At 40.2% G+C, this 19,262-nt stretch overlaps 1 protein-coding gene across 12 annotated transcripts in view; it reads right to left on the bottom strand.

Annotated features, from left to right (window-relative positions):
- The window catches only part of EPB41L3 (erythrocyte membrane protein band 4.1 like 3), a 134,543-nt gene that overhangs the window by 40,000 nt on the left and 75,281 nt on the right, over positions 1-19,262 (bottom strand). For all 12 annotated transcript variants that reach the window (XM_062570161.1, XM_062570160.1, XM_062570164.1 and 9 more), the window contains exons 4-5: positions 3,243-3,347; positions 852-894 (exon numbers count right to left, since the gene is read on the bottom strand). In XM_062570161.1, coding sequence (XP_062426145.1) covers positions 852-894; positions 3,243-3,347 — 148 coding nt within the window. The remainder of the gene's footprint in view (positions 1-851; positions 895-3,242; positions 3,348-19,262) is intronic.

Raw genomic sequence — 19,262 nt, 5'->3', positions numbered from 1 at the left:
CCGGGCAGCCTCCCTATATGTGGTGCAGTGAGACGGTGTCAGTCACTTAGACCACATGCACTATTTATGGCTCAGAGAGAGTTTGTCCTTGGCCCTTACTCTGTTTTTGAGCCTCCAGGGCTTATACAGCAGGTTGCAACCGCAGGCTGGGAGAACGACCTAGTCCTGCTCGTCTTAGTGCCTGAGCGGACATTTGGTTGGTTTACTGACCTCAGGACTAAGTTTTGCAGCTAAGCAGCAAATGTAATAAAACACTAACGTGACAGCTCCAAAAGCAGTGCCGCTGGTACTTGCCAAATCCTATTGCAACTCATTTCAATAACAAAGTCTCCACACAGGGGACCTTACCAGTTTTCTCCTTTCATCACATCGGAGCAGATGTGGGAAAGGCTACCTAGCCTGCTCGCAAGGTCTGCATGGGCTGACTCTCCACTGTTTAGGAGACCGTGTGGACTGAGAAACTAAGGCTGCGTCTAGCACCAGCAGCGGGTGAGTGCTCCTGACCAAAAAAAAGAAAAAGCCCATGAGCTGCAGTGTGCCTGGTGTTACAAGATGATCACTTACACCCAGGAGTTCTGAATTACCCCAACGACTTAGGAATAAGCCTATACAGCTGCAACAGCCAATGAGTGAAATTGGGTGTTTGGCACCAAAGAAATCTTACTAGGATGACAGGGAATCACTTCTCTGTCTCTGCTACCTGGTTTGGCTAAAAAGAGGTCTGATAGGTTTGCAAATACAGATTACAGTTTGGAAGGAGACACATTTTATCAGATTTTGATCTCTGGATACACCAGCATGAAATCTCTCCAGATCCCCTGAAATAAACACACAAATGATAACAAACTTACTTCGGATCTGCTTTTTGATTTCCTTGGCAGGGTCCAACCAATTCTGAAAAGAAAATGTTTCCTTTTTCAATTTGAATTAGAAAATACAATAAACATTATTTTTCAAACAGTGCTATGAGACAGTCCTAGAAGACTTGAAGGTCCATTCCTTTATTTTCGGTATAGCAGTAGACAGGAATAACACTCAGTTTCAATGTGTGGCCCTGGGTAGAATCAGGATTTTATTAACTGTCTCAGCTGAACGGTTTGAAATTAAAAAAAACAAAACAATCCATAGAAACCTCCTTCCAAAATAGCTTCTGGGAAAATGCCAACTGGATTTCCACGAGCTTGTCACGAAGTTGTGTTGATTTAATCCTTGAAGGCCTGAGCGTACTGAAAAGTCTTGCTGTACTGTCAGTAAGCATGGCACGGGACACCTCCGTATTTGCAACCCAGCGTAAGCGCGAGGGGTTATTGCGGGGCACCAGCAGAGACTAACGGCAGAATCACCGCCGAGGTGCCGTGCAGAGCTTGCTGGCTATGTGAGAAGACCCTGCTGAGGAGGTGGGGAATTATCACGGCAACGTGTTACTACTCCTGGCTGCTGAGGAGCACCGTTGGCTGAGACACAAATCCTCTGGAGAGGGCACGCAGCAGCTCGCTGCCTCTTGGCATTTCAGCTCCAGCCAAAGCTTAAAATTTATGAAGCACCCTGCTTTGTACCCACTTCTCTGACTCTCAGATATTGGGAGATAAAGTCCTTGCACTCCTGCATTGTCTTCTAACAGAGTTAAATTAATATTTAAAATGCGTTGCACAGTACAGAACAAAAAGTTCGCTTCCCATAGGAAAGTTCCACCTTCTCCAAGGAAAGACAAACAAATGTATCAGAGCAAAAATATTAAAGAAATATCAAACAAACAGAACACAACAAAACCCCCACAACAAAAACAACCAGTCTGCAGCTGTCCAAACCCAGTCAGTAGTGCTAATCATGAAGCTAAAAGAGCTCCAACTATTTTTGAGCATGAAAGCACACTATGCAGCTATAAATTAAAGATGCATCAGAATTTCTATTTTCAAATGTGACGTGATGTGGACACAATATTGTCTGACTGGAAGGCATTTGGCAGAGAATAGAGGTGAATGGATAACTACTCTAACATTAAAATTATGCATGTTATTGATCAATAGTGTCGGTCAATTATTCTTTTAGCTATTAATCTCTGCAGAGAGTAATTGGTGATCTATAAATGTTTAGCACTTCTAAACCACCTGTTAATAATGAATGCATTTTTTTGTTCCCAATAAAGGAAAGCATACCTATTTGGAAATGCACTTACACATCTGCCTAACTTTAACCACAACTCAAAATTAAGCGTATGCTTAAGTGTTATCCTGAACTGGCATGGACCTAGTGTCTGTTTAAGTGATTTTATGACTCAGGGACAAAATCCTCATATTTTGAAGTCTGTAAAGAGAGGGGAAGAAAGAGAAAAAAAGAACCACAGACTGATTACTTTTGTAGCATACATAACCGAAACAATGAGAAGCCTAGGAAATATAAATATTCTCACAGGACGTAACAACTAAAAAAGTAGTAATAGGTCCAGCTACCTACGGGAAGACCTTTGAGGCCATGCCGAACTCAGAACACCTCCATCTGGCAAGCTCTGCTGGGCTATGGCACAGCTTGCTAAGAAGTTCTGGTACGGGATTCTTTCAAAATATTTACCTTAAAACACCAACACATACACAACATTTTAAAATGATCCTTTAATATTCTTTTTTTATCATAATGTGTCCACAATAATATATATGTATTTAACATCTGAACCTTTAATTTTCTTCCACACTGTTAATAGCTTATTTAATGCTAAAGTTGAGATATAGACAGACAGAATGGGATTCACTCTTGCTGCTAACTGCTTCTTAAGACTTGCATCTTCAGCCAAATCAACAATAATGCTAAGACAGAGTATGTCAAGTCTTAAAGCCAAAACTTTATCTCAGCAGTTAGCAGCAGCAGTGAATCGCATTCTATCTTTATCCCAGCCATAGCATTAAATAAGCCACATTTGAGTGTTATATGTTTAGTAATACATCCAGGAGTGTAAATCTGACTTTCACCTATGGTGTTAATGAAATAAATCCTACTAGAAAGAGAACCAGCTACATGATTAACTTCTTTGATGTCATACACAGCCAACACAGGTGGAAGCCAAGGAAGTGCAGGGGATGTTCTCAGGAGGCACAAAGCAGTACCAAAAAATAATAGCTCTAACTACATACATGCAGATTGGAAAGAAAGATAAAAAGTTATGGACTGTTTGCAACTGTTTAGGGGGACTGTATAAGGGGAAATCTGAAGCCCACATACCAAAAGGCCAACCAAAGTTTGTGTGTTACCTTTTGGTTTTCTGTGTCTCTGTATGTTAGTCCAAAGTAGTCCTTTTCCAAAAGGTTCAGATGCTCACACACTTTGTCAAATAGAACTTGACCTCTGGAACGTTTCTGTGGGAAATGAAAAAAAAAAATCATGTTTGCAAAATAAACTGATATGAGCGTTAAAGTAACGCCTTTGCTGTTTAATTCTCAAATAGGTAACCCAAAATTGACTTATTTAAACTGACCTATCTTTCAAACCTATTGATCTGGAGCTTCGTAAGAATCTACTGAATGGGACAAATCTGCTTTTCATAAAAATTCAGGTCCTGTTGTGGAGTTAAAATATAAATTAATAGACATCATGTTTCTAGTTTCAATTAGAAGATTTATTCTGCCTTTCAGAAACTGCTACTTCGAGTTTATTCCAAGGTTGTATCTCAGCAAAAAATAGAGCTTTCTTTATATGCAAGAGTAGTAGCAAACAATAGTACAAAATATTCCCAGGAGTGGGTTATCAAAGCTGTGACTCCAGGGCAATCTGCTGAAGGAAAAAGTGAATGTGGAGGTATTTCTTGCTTCATTAACACCATGGACCAATTCCAGGATCTTGTTTTTGTATCATATACACGTAAACACAATACACTGCAGTCAGTGAAAAGAGCACAGTATATCTCACTGGAAAGCAAGTGGGTAAGAAAGCAGTTTTCCAGCGTTTCACTCACCTTAATTGCTAATCTCTTTACTGCTAACAGGTTATATGAGAAGATATCTCACTGTCAATAGTAAAAGCCCTTAGCAGAACCCTCATAGTACCTCTTATGTTGGGCAGCAAAAATTCAGGTCACCCTCATTCTCAGTGTTACACTGTACTGAAAAAAATCCTCAAAAAAAAGGGGGGGGGAGAAAAGTCCTTTTTATAAGCTTCCTATGCAAATTTAATATGCATTAGTTATGATAAAGAATTAAAAAAATATTTGGGCCATTGTTTCATCAGATACTGTCTGCCGGAGTGCAGCTCAGCTGAAGAAAAAAGAAACATTCTCTCCAATTTTTTTTCAAACATAAGAGACATACATACATATATAAACATTTTAGCTTAAACTTGATGTCAGTGAAACAGTTTCTTTAGCTGTTACACATGACTCTAAGCAGAATGGAAATACACTTCTTACTTCAAACGCGACACTGGAGCCTACGACAAAGGAAGACAGAACACTGCTTTAGAATTTATCTTCATTAAAATAATGAGGGCAAATCCAGAACACTGCACAGATTATTGTTTTCCGTGTTACGCAGTGACTATTTGTGGTCAAGTTACACCGAGTATATTCATTACAGTCTGCCATTCCTTAAATGTCAGCCATCTGGATCCACGTCTCCTCTCCTCTACAGCAGCCCTGCCACGACAGCTATTTTATCAGGGTCCCTTAGTGGGCAGGCAGCATTCTTCCTCCTGCACCAACTCCCTAAGCTACATACACGGAGCGGAGAACAGCGCTCTTCTGTCAGTTAAGCTGCACCTACACCACGTTGCCAGCACAGCAATGTTGGCTGGAGCGTGTGAATATTTCACAATCCAAACTGACACAACTATGCCAACAGAATGGTAGAGCCCAGAGCGGCCTCAAAACTGATTTAGAAGTGGTAAGCAAGCCAATGAAAAATAAAAAATTGAGGGTTGCTGTCTAACACCTAGCAAAAACATTATGAAAAATAATGGTGTAAGATGCAGTGCATAACCTAATTTATGTTTAATTCAGTATTTATATTGAAGATGTGATGGTACATGAGACAGGAAGGAGGGAAATAGCTTCTATAGTTTTATTGATGGTAAAACTGAGAAATGAGGTTGATGAATTCTAACAAGTCTTCTTCAGCTGAGAAGAAAACATGCTGCAGAAGTGTATTGCAAATGGTGTATACTGCCTTAATTTCATTTACTGTGTCTTCTTACACCATTTGAGTAAGCAGCTCTAGGACCTTATTCTCCTTTTCACACGCTTTCAACCCTATATTAGGGAGCATAACTATAACTTCAGTTGCTCTATGATTTCAAACAAATGTTCAGTTAATTCTTCAAGCCACAAACTTGGAAGTAGATAATAGAGGCTGGTGGTTTTATACTTTAAACTCCATGGAGATGAGCAAACAGATAAAGAGGAAGATTCCACTACTGATGCACACAGAGGAACGAAGTCTGAACTTTCAAGCCAAAATAATCACATTTCTGCAAGAAAAAAGCTATGCTACAGTTTGCTGAATTTCTTGCTTTTCTACTTGATAGTAAACTAAGTGCTTATCCTGAATAGAGAGAACTAAGTAGGTTAAACCTGTATGATACCCACTTCAAAAAACAACCTGTCTGCACGATTTACATGTATTTGAATTGTAACACTTCAATGTCCTGTCTCAAGAGTCATACAAGGTCAAAACAGGAGCAGCTTTATCTCGCTGATCCATGCGAGATCAAGCGAGATCAGATGTCAGCTTCGAGAAACAGTAGCTAGTAGCTACAAGGTATGATGTTTTTACAGAGAATTGTAGGAAGCAGTTGTGTGGGGCTATGCTACATCAAAAATGAAGGAAACTCCCTCAGGATTATTTGTGTATCTACATACAGCACCGCTGCACAGTACCAATGTGGGCACACACACAACATTAGCATACATTATCTCTTTTAAAAATAATGTTGCATAAAAACACAATGAGAGGAGACTACTGCATAAACCTATAGGAAATTAAGTGCTTTAGTTAGGAATAAGCAATTAAAGCAAATGGGCAGACCTTCCATGCTCCTATTAATTGCTTTTACTTCAATATGTGTCTAAATAAGCATGATAGATGAGGTATGGATATCATTCCTTTGCCATGAATCAGAGAGAGAATGGAAGAAAACAAAAATCCAGTTACAAATTCATACAGCTTCTAAATCCACCTTAAACCTTTGCTTTCTACCATTTTGGAGCGACAAGTCTAAGGGAATGAAAGACTGACAATCTGCTGGTTAGTATGAATTACAGCTTATTGCAAAAAAATGTCAAGCTATCCTCAGTAGTCCACAAATTGCGCTTAGTGCTTCTGTAATGCTTTCAGTGGATCAAAACATTTTTTTTTAAGTTCATGTTATAAAGTATTAACCAACTAAATGAAGAGTTGTTCCAAAATGTAAATATAGCAAGAGTGTCCTCCAAAATTATTCTTAGTTATTCCTCAAACACAAACGGGATGAAATAAAACATACAGATTTGGAAAAGAAAGTCCTTTTTCCTTAAAGTTTGTGAAACAGACAACTGAAATATATATAAAATCTAAATTGGACAGTATAAATGAGTACAAAAGCCAGGGAGCAAAAAAGTTTACACTTCTCACAGGCGCTTCCCCAAAATTATATAAAACCCATGGTTCTCACTCGAAGTGAGAATAGGAAAAAACAGCCTCTTGGTCAAGCTCCCAGTGAAAAGAGCCAACAGCAGTAAACTTGGCAAGTTTGCACCCGCCAGAAATTCCCACATACAAGGGAGAGGAGAAACTGTGCCTTTCTTCGCCAGCTTCTCTTCTGTTTTTGGACTTGAGCCTCTTCCTCCTCGGGAGGCAGAAGGCTACAAAAGGCTCTCCCGCTCCCCTAATTGGCTTCCCCAGAATCAGTCCATGTTCAGACTCCTCCAAGTCAGCTTCTCACATGGCTTCTGCTCTGCCTCCTCCTTCCCAGCTATGCCCACCCCAGCTCCCTGCTCTCAGCAGCACTGACCTTATCTGACACCTCCCATTCCAATTTTTCTTTCATTTCCTGATTCATGGTCTTTTTCTGTCTCTGGACCCAGCTCAACGTACCCCCACCCAATGCCCTAATGCATCTTCTCCCTTTTTATATCTTGGCCGCTAATGACCATTGCTCAGCAGCACTGAAAATGAGAAATGACATAGTTAACACTATTAAAAACACCAGATCATAAAAAAATACATATTTCAGCTAGTGCCCTACGGAACTGGAGGATGGAACAAACATGTACTTGCACTGGTCTCTAACGTCTCAAGTTCAGGGATCTCCTCCAGGCATTATCCCTCCAGTACATTCCTATCCCGCTCGCTGTAACAAAACTGCTAGACCAAGACAACACATTGTGCATCATTGCAAATGAGGAGCACAACAATGAAGTACTTCATCGTAGCACTGCACGTATAATGGGATTATTGTAAAGTCAATTATTCTCACTAGTGAACTTTTGGGTACAATGCCTAGTACTTCTTTGTGACAAAGTTTTTCTTCATTGTGGTTAAATCCATAAGCTGTAATGTACTTAAAATGAATGGACATTATTAAAAAGAAAAAAAAAGGCAAGCCTTAGTTACAGATACATTCTCATTTCAGCCATGAAGTAAGAACTTCACATGAATATAATCAGAGAATTATAGAGTATCTGAGGCTAGAAGGGACCTCTGGAGATTACCAGGACCAACTGCCTGCTCAAGCAGGGTCAGCTGGAGCAGGCTGCCCAGGGCTGTGCCAAGTTGGATTTTGAATCTCTCCAAGGATGGAGGCTCTACAACCTCTCTAGGCAACCTGTTCCAGTGTTCAACCACCTTCACAGTCAAGAGGTGTTTTCTAATGTTTAAGTGGGATTTCTTGTGTTTCAGCTTGTCTCCCAGGCCTCTCGTTCTATTGCAAGGTACCACTGTGAAGAGTCTGGGTCCATCCTCTTTACAGCCCCTCCCAATCACGTATTTATACACTCTCCTCATTTGTCAGATGTTCCAACACACTCTCTTAATCATCTGCATGGCCCTTCACTGGACTCATTCCAAGTAGGTCCACATCTCGGACATAGCACTTCAGATGTGGTCTCACCAATGCCAAGTAGGGTGAAGGTTTACTCTTCTCAACTTCCTGGCAATGCTGTGCCTAATGAAGCCCTGGATGTTGTTGGCCTGAGCTACAAGTACACATTGCAGATTCATGGTCAACCTATTCTTCATAAGGACCTCAAGTAATATCCTGTATCACAGCAATCAAGCTGTCAAAACCATACTATACTGTGATAAGCCCATAGGAAAGTTATGTGGAAAATCGGTAACAAACAACTGAATACATGACATCAACTTCCTTGTCATGCAGGAACTACTAAGACCGCAGGAACCATCTTTGCTATTTAGAGTGATATAAGGAAGTGATCAGGAGTATTTCAAATGTTACGTTCCAGACTTTACTTCTTAGACTAGAAGCTAATTGTGCTACAGTAAGACGTATCAGGATCCATAAAAGCAGATCTCCTCCTACACCAAGCAGAGCAGAAAGCACTGCAGGAGTAGCCCCAGCATTACTCTAAGTTGGGCCAGCAGAGAAGCCAGACAGAGCACAGTGTATTTGAGTGTGTACCATTCCCTTTCCACCCTGGTGAGAGGGTCCTCATACATGGTGATGCCCCAAAGGAATAGCAGTTGCTTCTAAAGATTTTAGATCAGCAGCAAGTTCTCCTGCATTAAGGGGGCAAAGCTTTGTCAACTGCTCTCTGATGCACTCTCTCCCACGACAATGCACTTGCACTTATTTTGGCAACCACAATTGTACCGGATTGGCCATCTCTTCTAGTTTTAGTCCAGCAGGAAGGTATCTACATTGGAGGGCCTTTCACATTGGCCTGTTCCAGGCAGAATCCAACTCTGCACTTAGAAATTTCTCACCAGAGAAGTCATGCAGCACCAGTACCAGTTCCTTACTGAGGCTGAGAAACTTCTACCCTTGGAGGTTTTCAAGGCATCAGCCAGGCACAGCTGACCTGGCCTAGTGTTGGCCATCATCCTGTTCAAACGAGCAGCTAGATCAGCTGCCCTCTCCAAATTCCCTCCTGCCAACACGGCTCTGACTCTGTGATCTCCGTGTGTCTCTCTGCAGGCACTACGGGGTTAATAGTTTTCCCCTCCATACACCTGACTGAAGTGTAGAGGGCTCTCCTCCCTTACTCTCCTCTCATACTCTATTTTTACTCACTAACAGATTACCTTCCTCTCACTGATAGGGAAATAGGACGAGTGGTTGAAGAGCAGAAAACAGCCTTCTCAGCTTCCTAGAATTAAAGCTACTGCAACCTCCAAAGTGTCGCATTTTAGAGTGGTGCTATTTTTGCATACAATACTGCAGTCTCATGTGTATACAAAATGCTGAGCAAGAGGTGGGGGAGGAAGCAATCTGCAGCAAGCAGGTACACTCTGCTATATGAAAGCGATTACAAGAGATCACATTCAAAGAGGGCTTTATAGGCAAAGGAAAACCCAAAGATAGAAAGCATGTCCCATAGCCAAACACCAACAGCCACCAATAGCCGTCATCTCCACTGTATAGTAACTACAAGGTCAGGGCACCCATATGAATTAAAAGTTCTCTCTCTTCTCTGTTCAATCAAAGAGCATAGAAAGAGAAACAGCCATCACAGCCGTGGACTTGGATTTTAAATGGAAAGCGTCTGCATCTTTCTTTCTGCACGAATACATATGCAAACACAACACAGCTACTTTCTTCAGAAAAGCTGTCAAGCTGCCAGTGAACAATGCAACACTAGCACTAGCCTGGCATGAAATTCAGTACAATTACTATAATAACTCTAGTGAGCATGATCACTGGAACAAGGTCAAACAGATTAGTATCATGAAATCCCGGTAGAAATAATTGGACTTTAAATGATGTTGAGGTTAGCTGGTTCACATTCCTAATTAGCATTTGCACTTTCCAATGGATCTTAACAATATACTGTATAAATGCGTGTGCTTGCTCTAGTCTTGCATGGTATAATGTGTTTTGGCATGTGACTGCAAACCTCTTCCTTTTCCCTCATTCTTTTTCATGGGGAAATATTAGCTATCTTTTTCATTTATAATGTGGGCCACGGAAAAGATTTCAACAGTATCCAAATCACTAAATTTGCTTTATTTTACTGTTCTAGTTTGCAGTTATATTGCATTTTGCAAGTATATTGCATTTTGTAAGATATTTTTGTAGATATTTCAGTTTTACATACCACAGCATACATGGTGGTCTCTTCCATGCAAACAGAGGGGCAAACACACATAAAAGTTAAAATGTATACGGCAACAAATAAACAACATACACAAGGTGGAAGTTTCATTCTTCTCAGGTTGCGGCTTCTGCAATTATTCTTGTAACACAAACAAGTGTAAATGATTAGGTGGTTGTCAGAAACACTTCATATTTGCTGCAGCGATCACTCTTCCCACAACTTCCCCAGCTGAGACATTTACAGTCTCTGAATTGCTGAACTCCAATCTCCTGTCAACACATTCATTCTCATTCTTTCCTCAGGAATTCCATACCTTACACATTATTATTTTGTCCAATCTTGGAAAAACATTTTCACAAGTAATTGTTATTTACAAGTTAAAGTGGTCCAGTGTACGCAAGTTGCCAAGATCACTTTTATATTGAGAACTCTTATCTCTGTGGGGATTATCTTAATGACACACATTTTTCATAACTTAAAACTACACTAACAACCTTTATTTCATTCTTTTCAAAAAATAATTACATTCAAATATTTTTGCATATGCAAACATATACAAATGTGTGAATAAGTAAATGCTCAATGTATTTCCGAATGCAGAGGAGCAAGGGATCATTTTCACATCACAGAAAGTCTCCATCTATGGGGAGTCAATTAGAGCTTCTAAACTCAAGCAACAGAGTAAGAAGCATACTTGTATCTGCTTGTAAAACAAACATCCATTGACTATGGCATTTCCTTTATATTTCCTGAAAAAAAAAAAAAAAGGTCAAGATCTGAAGGGTTCATCTTAGAATTTTAGAAACGAATTGGTGGACATTTTAGGACAGAAGATTTCCAAACAGGGAAAATATTTTTTTGGGGGGGACTAAATCAGTATCTTTCATGAGAAGATCAAAAAAAAAAAAAAAAAAAAAAAAAAAAGAGAGAGAGAGCGGAGAATAAATGCAGGAAGTCATTCCAAAGAAGTTTAATTTCCAACTGCTAACTTTCCTCCACAGTTTCTCTACACCAGGAAAAAAAGAGAAAGAAAGGTGGCACAGGAGAAAAGTATCCCCATATTTCTTCAAGTTTATCTTTTCTTAACTGATGTCAGTCCCCAGGAAGCTAAGTGGGTAGTACTCTGGAAGAGGAAAAGAATGGAGAATCTTTCCAGAAGCACTGATTGAAGAAAATGAGCAAGTTTTCCTCGGGTTTAATAAAGCGCACCTTACAGACAACATGTACAACCAGAAAAATGAGACCTAGCATTATTAAGAGAAAACATGACTTAACTGATGGAATTTAGGCCCCTAAGTCCGTTGCTCTGTTTGCTAAATACTATACTAGCACCAGTTCCAAATCCCCAAATTCAGTTCAACTGAAATTTCAGTATATTGAGAGTGATGTTCTACTCATCATGTAGAACGTTCTACAAGGACTCACAATCTGCCACCAAAAATCAAACTGAACAAAATCTTTGCTGAAGTTACTTGGACAATGGTGTACAACAGAGACATCAGTAAAATTCACAAAAGGACAGCTGAAAACAGAAGCCAATGCAAACAACAGATACCCTACTAGCACCTCCCTACTACTACTTTCTGCACAAACAGATAAAAGCTTAAAGCCCAAAAGCAAAGAACACATTTCATCTTTTTCCTTCGACTTTTTTCTTATGTATCCTAGAGAAAAACCTTGGTTTTGGTAGATGAAGACTATTATAAATAAACTTTCATGAGGACATGTGTGTCTCTTGGATGGCCATAATACTCTCAACTCAGTTGGCAAGCAGTTAGACTGCATGTGTAGGAGACACTTAGCAAGAAGTCTCTGCCAGCCTTTCAGGAGGCAAAGAAAATAAAGGCAATAAAAACACAAAGTTTGGAGCAAAATACATTCATTTTATGGTTCTCAAAAGGACATACTGATTAATCTTCCAGGCATTTAACTTTAGCCTGATATACATATGTGTGTGTGTGTATATATATGTATATGTATACGTATGTGTATACATATATATATATGTATACACACATATATATATATATACACACACACACACAGCTTTATTGGTAGACTTCATCTAGGAATGTCCCAGGTCACAATTCCAAATACAAATCTACTGAATAAACAATATAGCCAATGTGAGTAGTACTAAAAGCTAGGCAATTTCAGAAGGATTTAGCTGAATAAAAGCTGTGTTAAAAAGACACTTTTATAATGTGAAAATATTTCATTAAAAAAGTGCTTTACCTAAAAGCAAATATAAGCTCTCCAAAATTTTTTTTTCTTCTTTAATAGCCTTTTTGTGTGTGGATCTGCCTATACAAGTTGGTAAGTGACTAATATATTCAAATAGCTTGAAATAAAAACTGCAATATAATTATGTCTATCTCTATTTATTTAGAATTGTATCCTACATTGCTCTGCTTTGCACATATGAATGCCATATAGAAAAACAGTAGATTAGAAAGTATTTTGATATACAGTGAAGATGGATCTTTTTTTCCCATCATAGTGGTACTATAATTTGTCAGCTCATTGCTATTTATTGCATGCAGCACCTTGAAATGCATTACCATTCCTGAAAATATCCATTTTTGACACCTACATCCTAAGTAATAATTCAAATCTTTAGATGAATACATAGCACTGTCTATACCGTATTTACACATCTGCACCAAGTGTCAGCGACATTGTATAACATGACACAGTTTCTATCAGGGGCAACCTTCTTTAACGCTGTTTGAGCTCACAATCCTAAAAAGCCAGAACTAATCTAAAAAAAACTCAGAGGCCTGCTAAATCCCAGTAAGAAGATTGGAGACCTCATCCTGATTCTGGCATCAGACCAAATTAGGGTCTTTGCCTTCAACAGCAGCAGCAGAGATCGCAGCAACCCCAGCAGCGTACTGACGTGTGCCAGAGCGTTTGCACGTTTATGAATAAAACCTGCACTTGGGAAACCTGTACGTGCGAATGCAAAGCAGCAAAAGGAGACACCTCAGAAACGATAAATATTCTTGTGCATGGTTATATACATGGAGGCGTAACAGCCATGCTTGTATGTGCACAACCTGTCAGATACGATGATCATCAAACGGTTGGGCATTCTAAAGGTAATGTAACCCACTCCGTAAAAACTCAGATCTGATAACTGCTCACAGGTAATAATCTCCAAGAAAGGAGACTTTTCTTGAATAGCAGTTCAGTTCTCAGTACTTCTATTAGTCTTACACATTTGCTAAATATTACCATAAAAACAGTAAATCATATTGTATGCTTTTCGAGGCTTTTCAGTATGGGAAGTAATACCCTTGGTCAGTATTGTTGAGAATACAGTGTTTGGTTTTTGTTTTTGACTACACATATAATCGATGCATTTTCTTAATGCTTTCTGATTCTATATGCCCTCCTGTAAGAAGGTCTGCAGTGACTCAACTGGTCTGTTGGGATTAAGTGCAGCACTTGAAGCTTTCCAGCGGGAGGTATAAATATAAATACTTTCCTTACTCTACCTGTTCTTGGATGAGCTCAACAAATGCTCATCTCTCCTGTGCAACTGCTAATTATGCACAAGCGTATCACCAACATAGCAAGAGTAATCAACCACTATGTGAATCGCAAAGAGTTACTGGCATATATCAGCAAAAAAAAAAAATCAACCATAAAGATTTTATTTATTTTCAACTGAAAAAAAAGCTCTACTGGCAACCTAGTCCGATTTAGAGTGTAATCTTGCCATATGAATTTAAAAGCCACAGAGCCCTCTCTGACCTACATTGCCATGCTAGAGAAAAAAAAAAAAATCACAGATAACATAGCACAGTGGAAAAACACTCTTGAAACAGGAGAGGCAGCATGATGATCAGGCTTTTAGGGTCGAGGTACCTTAGACAGAATCACACCATCAATGCTGAGGTTGTCAAGAAAAATAACAGCCTATTTTCTATGGTTGCAAGCTACATCCAAGCTTCATCCACTTCAGATCAAACCCACTTCTGCTTGAGCAAGATATATCCTGAGAGACATACTTCACTCCCCATCAAAGCTTTGCTTTACAAGCAGGTATTTCCTCACCATCCAGCCTCATATTTTATTCACTGTTTCAACAGACAGGGATACCAAAATACAAAAGAAGCCCAGTGAACATCTCATTGGGCCTAAGTGGAAAAATCACCCAGAGAAGATTCTAGGCTTTCATATATACGATAAAGAATATTTTCAGAGGGTGCTATTAAAGAGTTTGTTTATTAATTGGCTTGGAAGCAGCAGCTCTAAGTGTTAATGTGGAACAACACTTATAAAATGGAAAAAATGAGGAACAAAGCTGGAGATGAAATGAGTCTGCTTGGATGCAAGCCAGAACAGGGGACATGCACGTGAAAACAGAGAAAAGGTGAGCACTGGAAAGCCTCACGGACTCAGGCCGTGGCCACTGGTGACGACAAAGGCACGCAGCCAGTGCATGTGAGGAATTTGCAAAGGCAAAGGAGCATTTTAGAGGTAAACCTGGAGGATGAAGAGGGCACCCAAATGCCTATTTCAGCTCTGCCTCAGCTCCCAGAGAAACCTGCACGAACAAGTCCTTCTACCACCGGAGAAATACTGCAGTATTTGTGGTTATTCTGGCTGCAGCTCAGAGGTAGGGTAGGAGACCATGGTTTCCTCCCTTCTTGCGAACAGGTTAACTAGCAACTGGCCTGCATTATTGGGGCTTGAGTGTGCATGACCAAAAAAAAGAACACCCAACACTAGCCAGATGGAGAACAGGCTCCTGATGCCTGGCTTGTTTCCAACTGGTTCATTGAATGGAGGGAACTGGAGGTAACATCGCACTAGGAAGTTTTCAGCTAATCATTTATTTTCTAGAAAACGTAGTTTCAGAACAGTGGAAATTATTTTGAGACTGTAGATCAATGTCTCTCAATAGTTCTTATCATTATGAAAAATGGCTAATGCTCCCAAGGTATGAAGAGTTTTGTTTCCCAAACCCACCATCTGCTGTGCCTAAATCATTTTCAGGTGCTATTAATGAAAGGCAAGGGTTCAGAAGACTAGATGCAGAAAACTGGTATAGAGAGGATTTGTATGTTTTTTCTTTTTTTCTGCTATTTTAAGGCTTCAGTATTCACTCTAGTCGTAACCATGTCCTCTCCTGTGCCTAAAGGCAGAGTTTAAAGGCCAGCCTCCTATTTACTTGGTCTGACATCTGATGGAGTGAGTTGGTTTTAATTCTTAATTCTTCCTCTGTCTATATAAAAATACTTGCATATTAACTGGAGAAAATACAGAACATCCAATTTTCTTATCTTTCAGTGAGGTTTTCTACTAGGTTTAATATAATATTTTATATATATATATATATATATTACCTGCTAAATATAATACATCTTCCCCTTGTACACCACACTGCCCAGATGTTCCCCAGCTGCAACTCTCCCCTCTCAATAAAATTTGGACCTTCTGTTTCTATCCACAAGGGCCCTCTCCAGTGCTAGAAGTGCCACACCAGCACCACCCACCTTGCAGTATTTCCAAAACACTTAGTTCAATCTGAAGAGTTTTCTTAGATTTTTTTTTTTTGCTGCAGTGAGAAACCCCCCCCCTTTTTTTTTTTTTAAAAAAAAGAAACTAAAAGAAGCCACCCAAACATTTTTACTCTTGTTTCAGTTACTAAACAGAAGCATAAAACCTCTTCTGCTCAGCCTCACAGTTCATTATAGTGAGCTGGACAACACAGGTATTGATTTCCAGAACGTTACGCTTCCTGAATTGACAAGTATTTTAATTCATTACAAGCTGTAAACAGCATTTCACAATAACAAGCCAAGAGAGTTGTATATTAACTCTGTGCAGTTGGAACATATTCAAGCAATACTCAGACTCCTACTGACGTGTGTCAGGTAAAATAGATCTTAACCGAATCCCCTGGCTAATCTAAGTCAGCCCTAATTAGCGGGTTTGGGGAAAGAAAACATTCTGGGTGATGACGGTGGCGCATCTCAATCCGCTTGCGTTTACTGAAGCATGCTTGGCAAGGAACAAAAAAACTTAAAACAAAGCTCTTCATATTAAATTAACTGAACTGTAAGCAACGAGCAGGTCAAAAGGAAAAGACTCGGTAAAAAAAAAGAAATTCCTTCTGGTACTCAATAATAAGTTTCACGTGCAATGCTATTTGCACGAGACTGTTGGAATTCATTAAACAATTAAAACGTGCAGGGGGCAAGTGAAACACTATCCTCTAGAAAGTAGAGGGCATCTTATTACAGCAGTTTCCTTCTTGACCCTAAGGTATACCTCAAAGCGGATGAGAAATGCCCTGCGATTAAAGCGTCCGTGCAAAAGCAGAGCACAGGTCCGCGGCTCCCAGGGAAGCGCTTGCTCGGGCACTGCCGGGGGGCGGGAAGGAGGCGCAACGGGGCCGTCCGCTCCCCCACGGAAGTACAGAAATACAGACGGATTTTCCCTCCAGAAACAGCGTTACAAGCTAGATTTGGAAAACCAGGAAAAGAAACAGATGCAACAGTCAAGTAAGTTACCATTACTCTTCGCTTCTGGCTATGGTGGCAGAGCAAAACCAAGCCTGTCCTGCGACAGTCTTTAATAACCAATATTTTAGGGAAACATCCACATACTCGCACTTTTCTACACGACAAAGACAGACTGATGTGAAACCAAGTACCCCATGGTGCGTGAGGCTCCGTATGCTTCATGCAACCCTGCCTCCGGAAAGGAACATTTCAGCACGCACTTTTCTGCGAGTATCCTCTTGAGAAGTGACCGCCTTAGTCCAGTCTATTCCATCCACATTGCAAATGCCGCTTTCCAGCGTGTGGGAATAAGATATCTCAACCCCATTTCAATTTCAGTGCGATCATTTGAAGACATCTGCACTTGTGGGGAAACCCATTACTAAGGAAACGGGCTCTCGGCCGCTTCTTTCAAAAGCGGAAGCTTGACTGATAAAATGAGATTAAAAAAAAAATTTATTTATATATATTTTTTTAAAAAAGAAACAATCCCCTCCTGCTTCAAATGACCTCCACCCACCAAAAAGAGGGGACCCTGTTAATGCTTGCAGAGACTGCAGATTCCTAACCGTTGTGCAGAGTAGCCGAATGACACGGTAACTCAATCTGTTTGATTTGGGGCTGCAGAGATAACGCCGAGCGGTTGCCATGGAAACACTTGTTTTCATTTACTGCTGCCCCGCGCGATAAGAAAGTCCGAAGGGTAAGAGAAGCAAGACAGAGTATAAATTACCAACGGGCTTACACAGTTGAGCCTTTGAAAATTAAATCTAATTATTGGGCCGTTTATCTCAGTGGAGTGTGTATAGTTTTGCGATCTCGCCTGGTGATTAGTAGTGCGCAAACGCGCTCTGGCCTGTCTCAGGAAAGCGCTTCAACCTGGGCAACGTGTTAGGGAGGGGAGGACAGCTGGAGGCACTCAGAGCTTTTAATTAAAATGCAGTAGTTGGATCAAAAAAAAAAAAAAAAAAAGGGGGGGGGCAGAGAGGGAAGAGGAGGGAAAATAAATCCTCAAAATAGCATGAAACTGTACTGCAGCACTTGAAAACTCCTACTTAAAGTGCAAGGAACCCAGAAATAAATGATTTCTGCTTATTTATTCTTTTTTTTTTTTTTTTTTTTAAGTAATGTGAAATCAATTTGCACTTCTGAATCTTTCTTCGTCTTTTTTTTTTTTTTTTTTTTTTTTTTTTTTTTTTAATGACAAATGCAACCTACAGGTCTAGCTTGCTTAATACAGAAGTTTGCCTAGCAATCTGCAGCATCCTCTTTGTCAGAGCAGTTTTGACTGTAGCTGGAGACTTGGCTGCCTCCAGGAGAGGACATTTCTGGTTCTGGTGCTTGTGGGGAGAACCCAAGAAACACTGACAGAAGAACTGCTTCCAGCACGGGTGGAAATCCAGAGAGCAACGACTGCTCTGCATCGATCTGAGCTGACCACATTGAATTCTCTGATTTGTAATCAGCATTAGAGAGCTCAAATTTCTTAATGACCTGGAAGAAATGCGTAGCGACTCTGAGATCATTTTTCTTCTCCAGGGTGCATTACACATGACAACGTTGGCGTCTAACACACGCTCCTGTTCCACCAGTCGCTGCCCCGAGACAGGTCAAGCACCATTAAGTAGCTGTCTCTTCTCTAAAAGGAGACATTCCTCGTAAACAAGCCTTTTGCTACCATCAGTAAGTAGGCTCATGGCCGATGACTACAATGGAGATGCGGATGGTAACGTCTCTGTTTTACGTTCTTGTAAGGGAATGAAAGAACAGGCTCTGTTACCTATTTAACCTGTTTTTAGTTGGTAATGTCTTCCTGCATGAAAGACTTTCTGGGTCAGGATACATACAACACAGGCAGTAATACTGTGGGGCCTCAGGAGAGTTTTTACCTGGTATTTGTTTAAGATCCTTTCCCTGAAAGGACATCAGATTTAAAAAAGAGAACAAAAAAACCACCCCATTGTTAACCTCAGATTCAAAGCTACAGCTACTACATCTTCCTCTGCAAATCTATCTGCTACAGTATGGAAAAGCTCCTCATGTCATGAATACGAAGTACAGGACATGAGAGACGGAAAGAAAGAGCAGAAGGCGATGAAGACTCCTCAGCATTAAATATGGAATGAGAAAGAGGGGCTTACGAAACGATGGACAGCAAGAGGATAACACACTAACAAAACCTGTCTTGGATGCGTCTGAATCCATGAGCATGTGCAATTTCAGCTGTCAGCTCATTAACTGGATGAACACATAATTGATAAGCTGTAGGTTGTGCTCTACTTGAGAGCAATATGCTTCTTTAAATAGTATTAATATTTAACATATATAAAAGCATTTGTCATTTGCAAAGCATTGTATAGAGCTCCTAATCCTGATCCCTCTAGACTACACTACTTTTCAGCCTTCTTTGGGTGAAGGCACAACACACAGACAGAGCTGGAAGACAGGAGCTGACCATATGAAGCGATGTTTGTGATTTGCATCTGCTGGTTGTAACATCCCTGTTCCGGGCC

Source organism: Rhea pennata, chromosome 2 (genome assembly GCF_028389875.1).
Source record: "Rhea pennata isolate bPtePen1 chromosome 2, bPtePen1.pri, whole genome shotgun sequence".
Classification (NCBI taxonomy): domain Eukaryota; kingdom Metazoa; phylum Chordata; class Aves; order Rheiformes; family Rheidae; genus Rhea; species Rhea pennata.
This window is presented reverse-complemented; position numbering and strand designations above follow the sequence as displayed.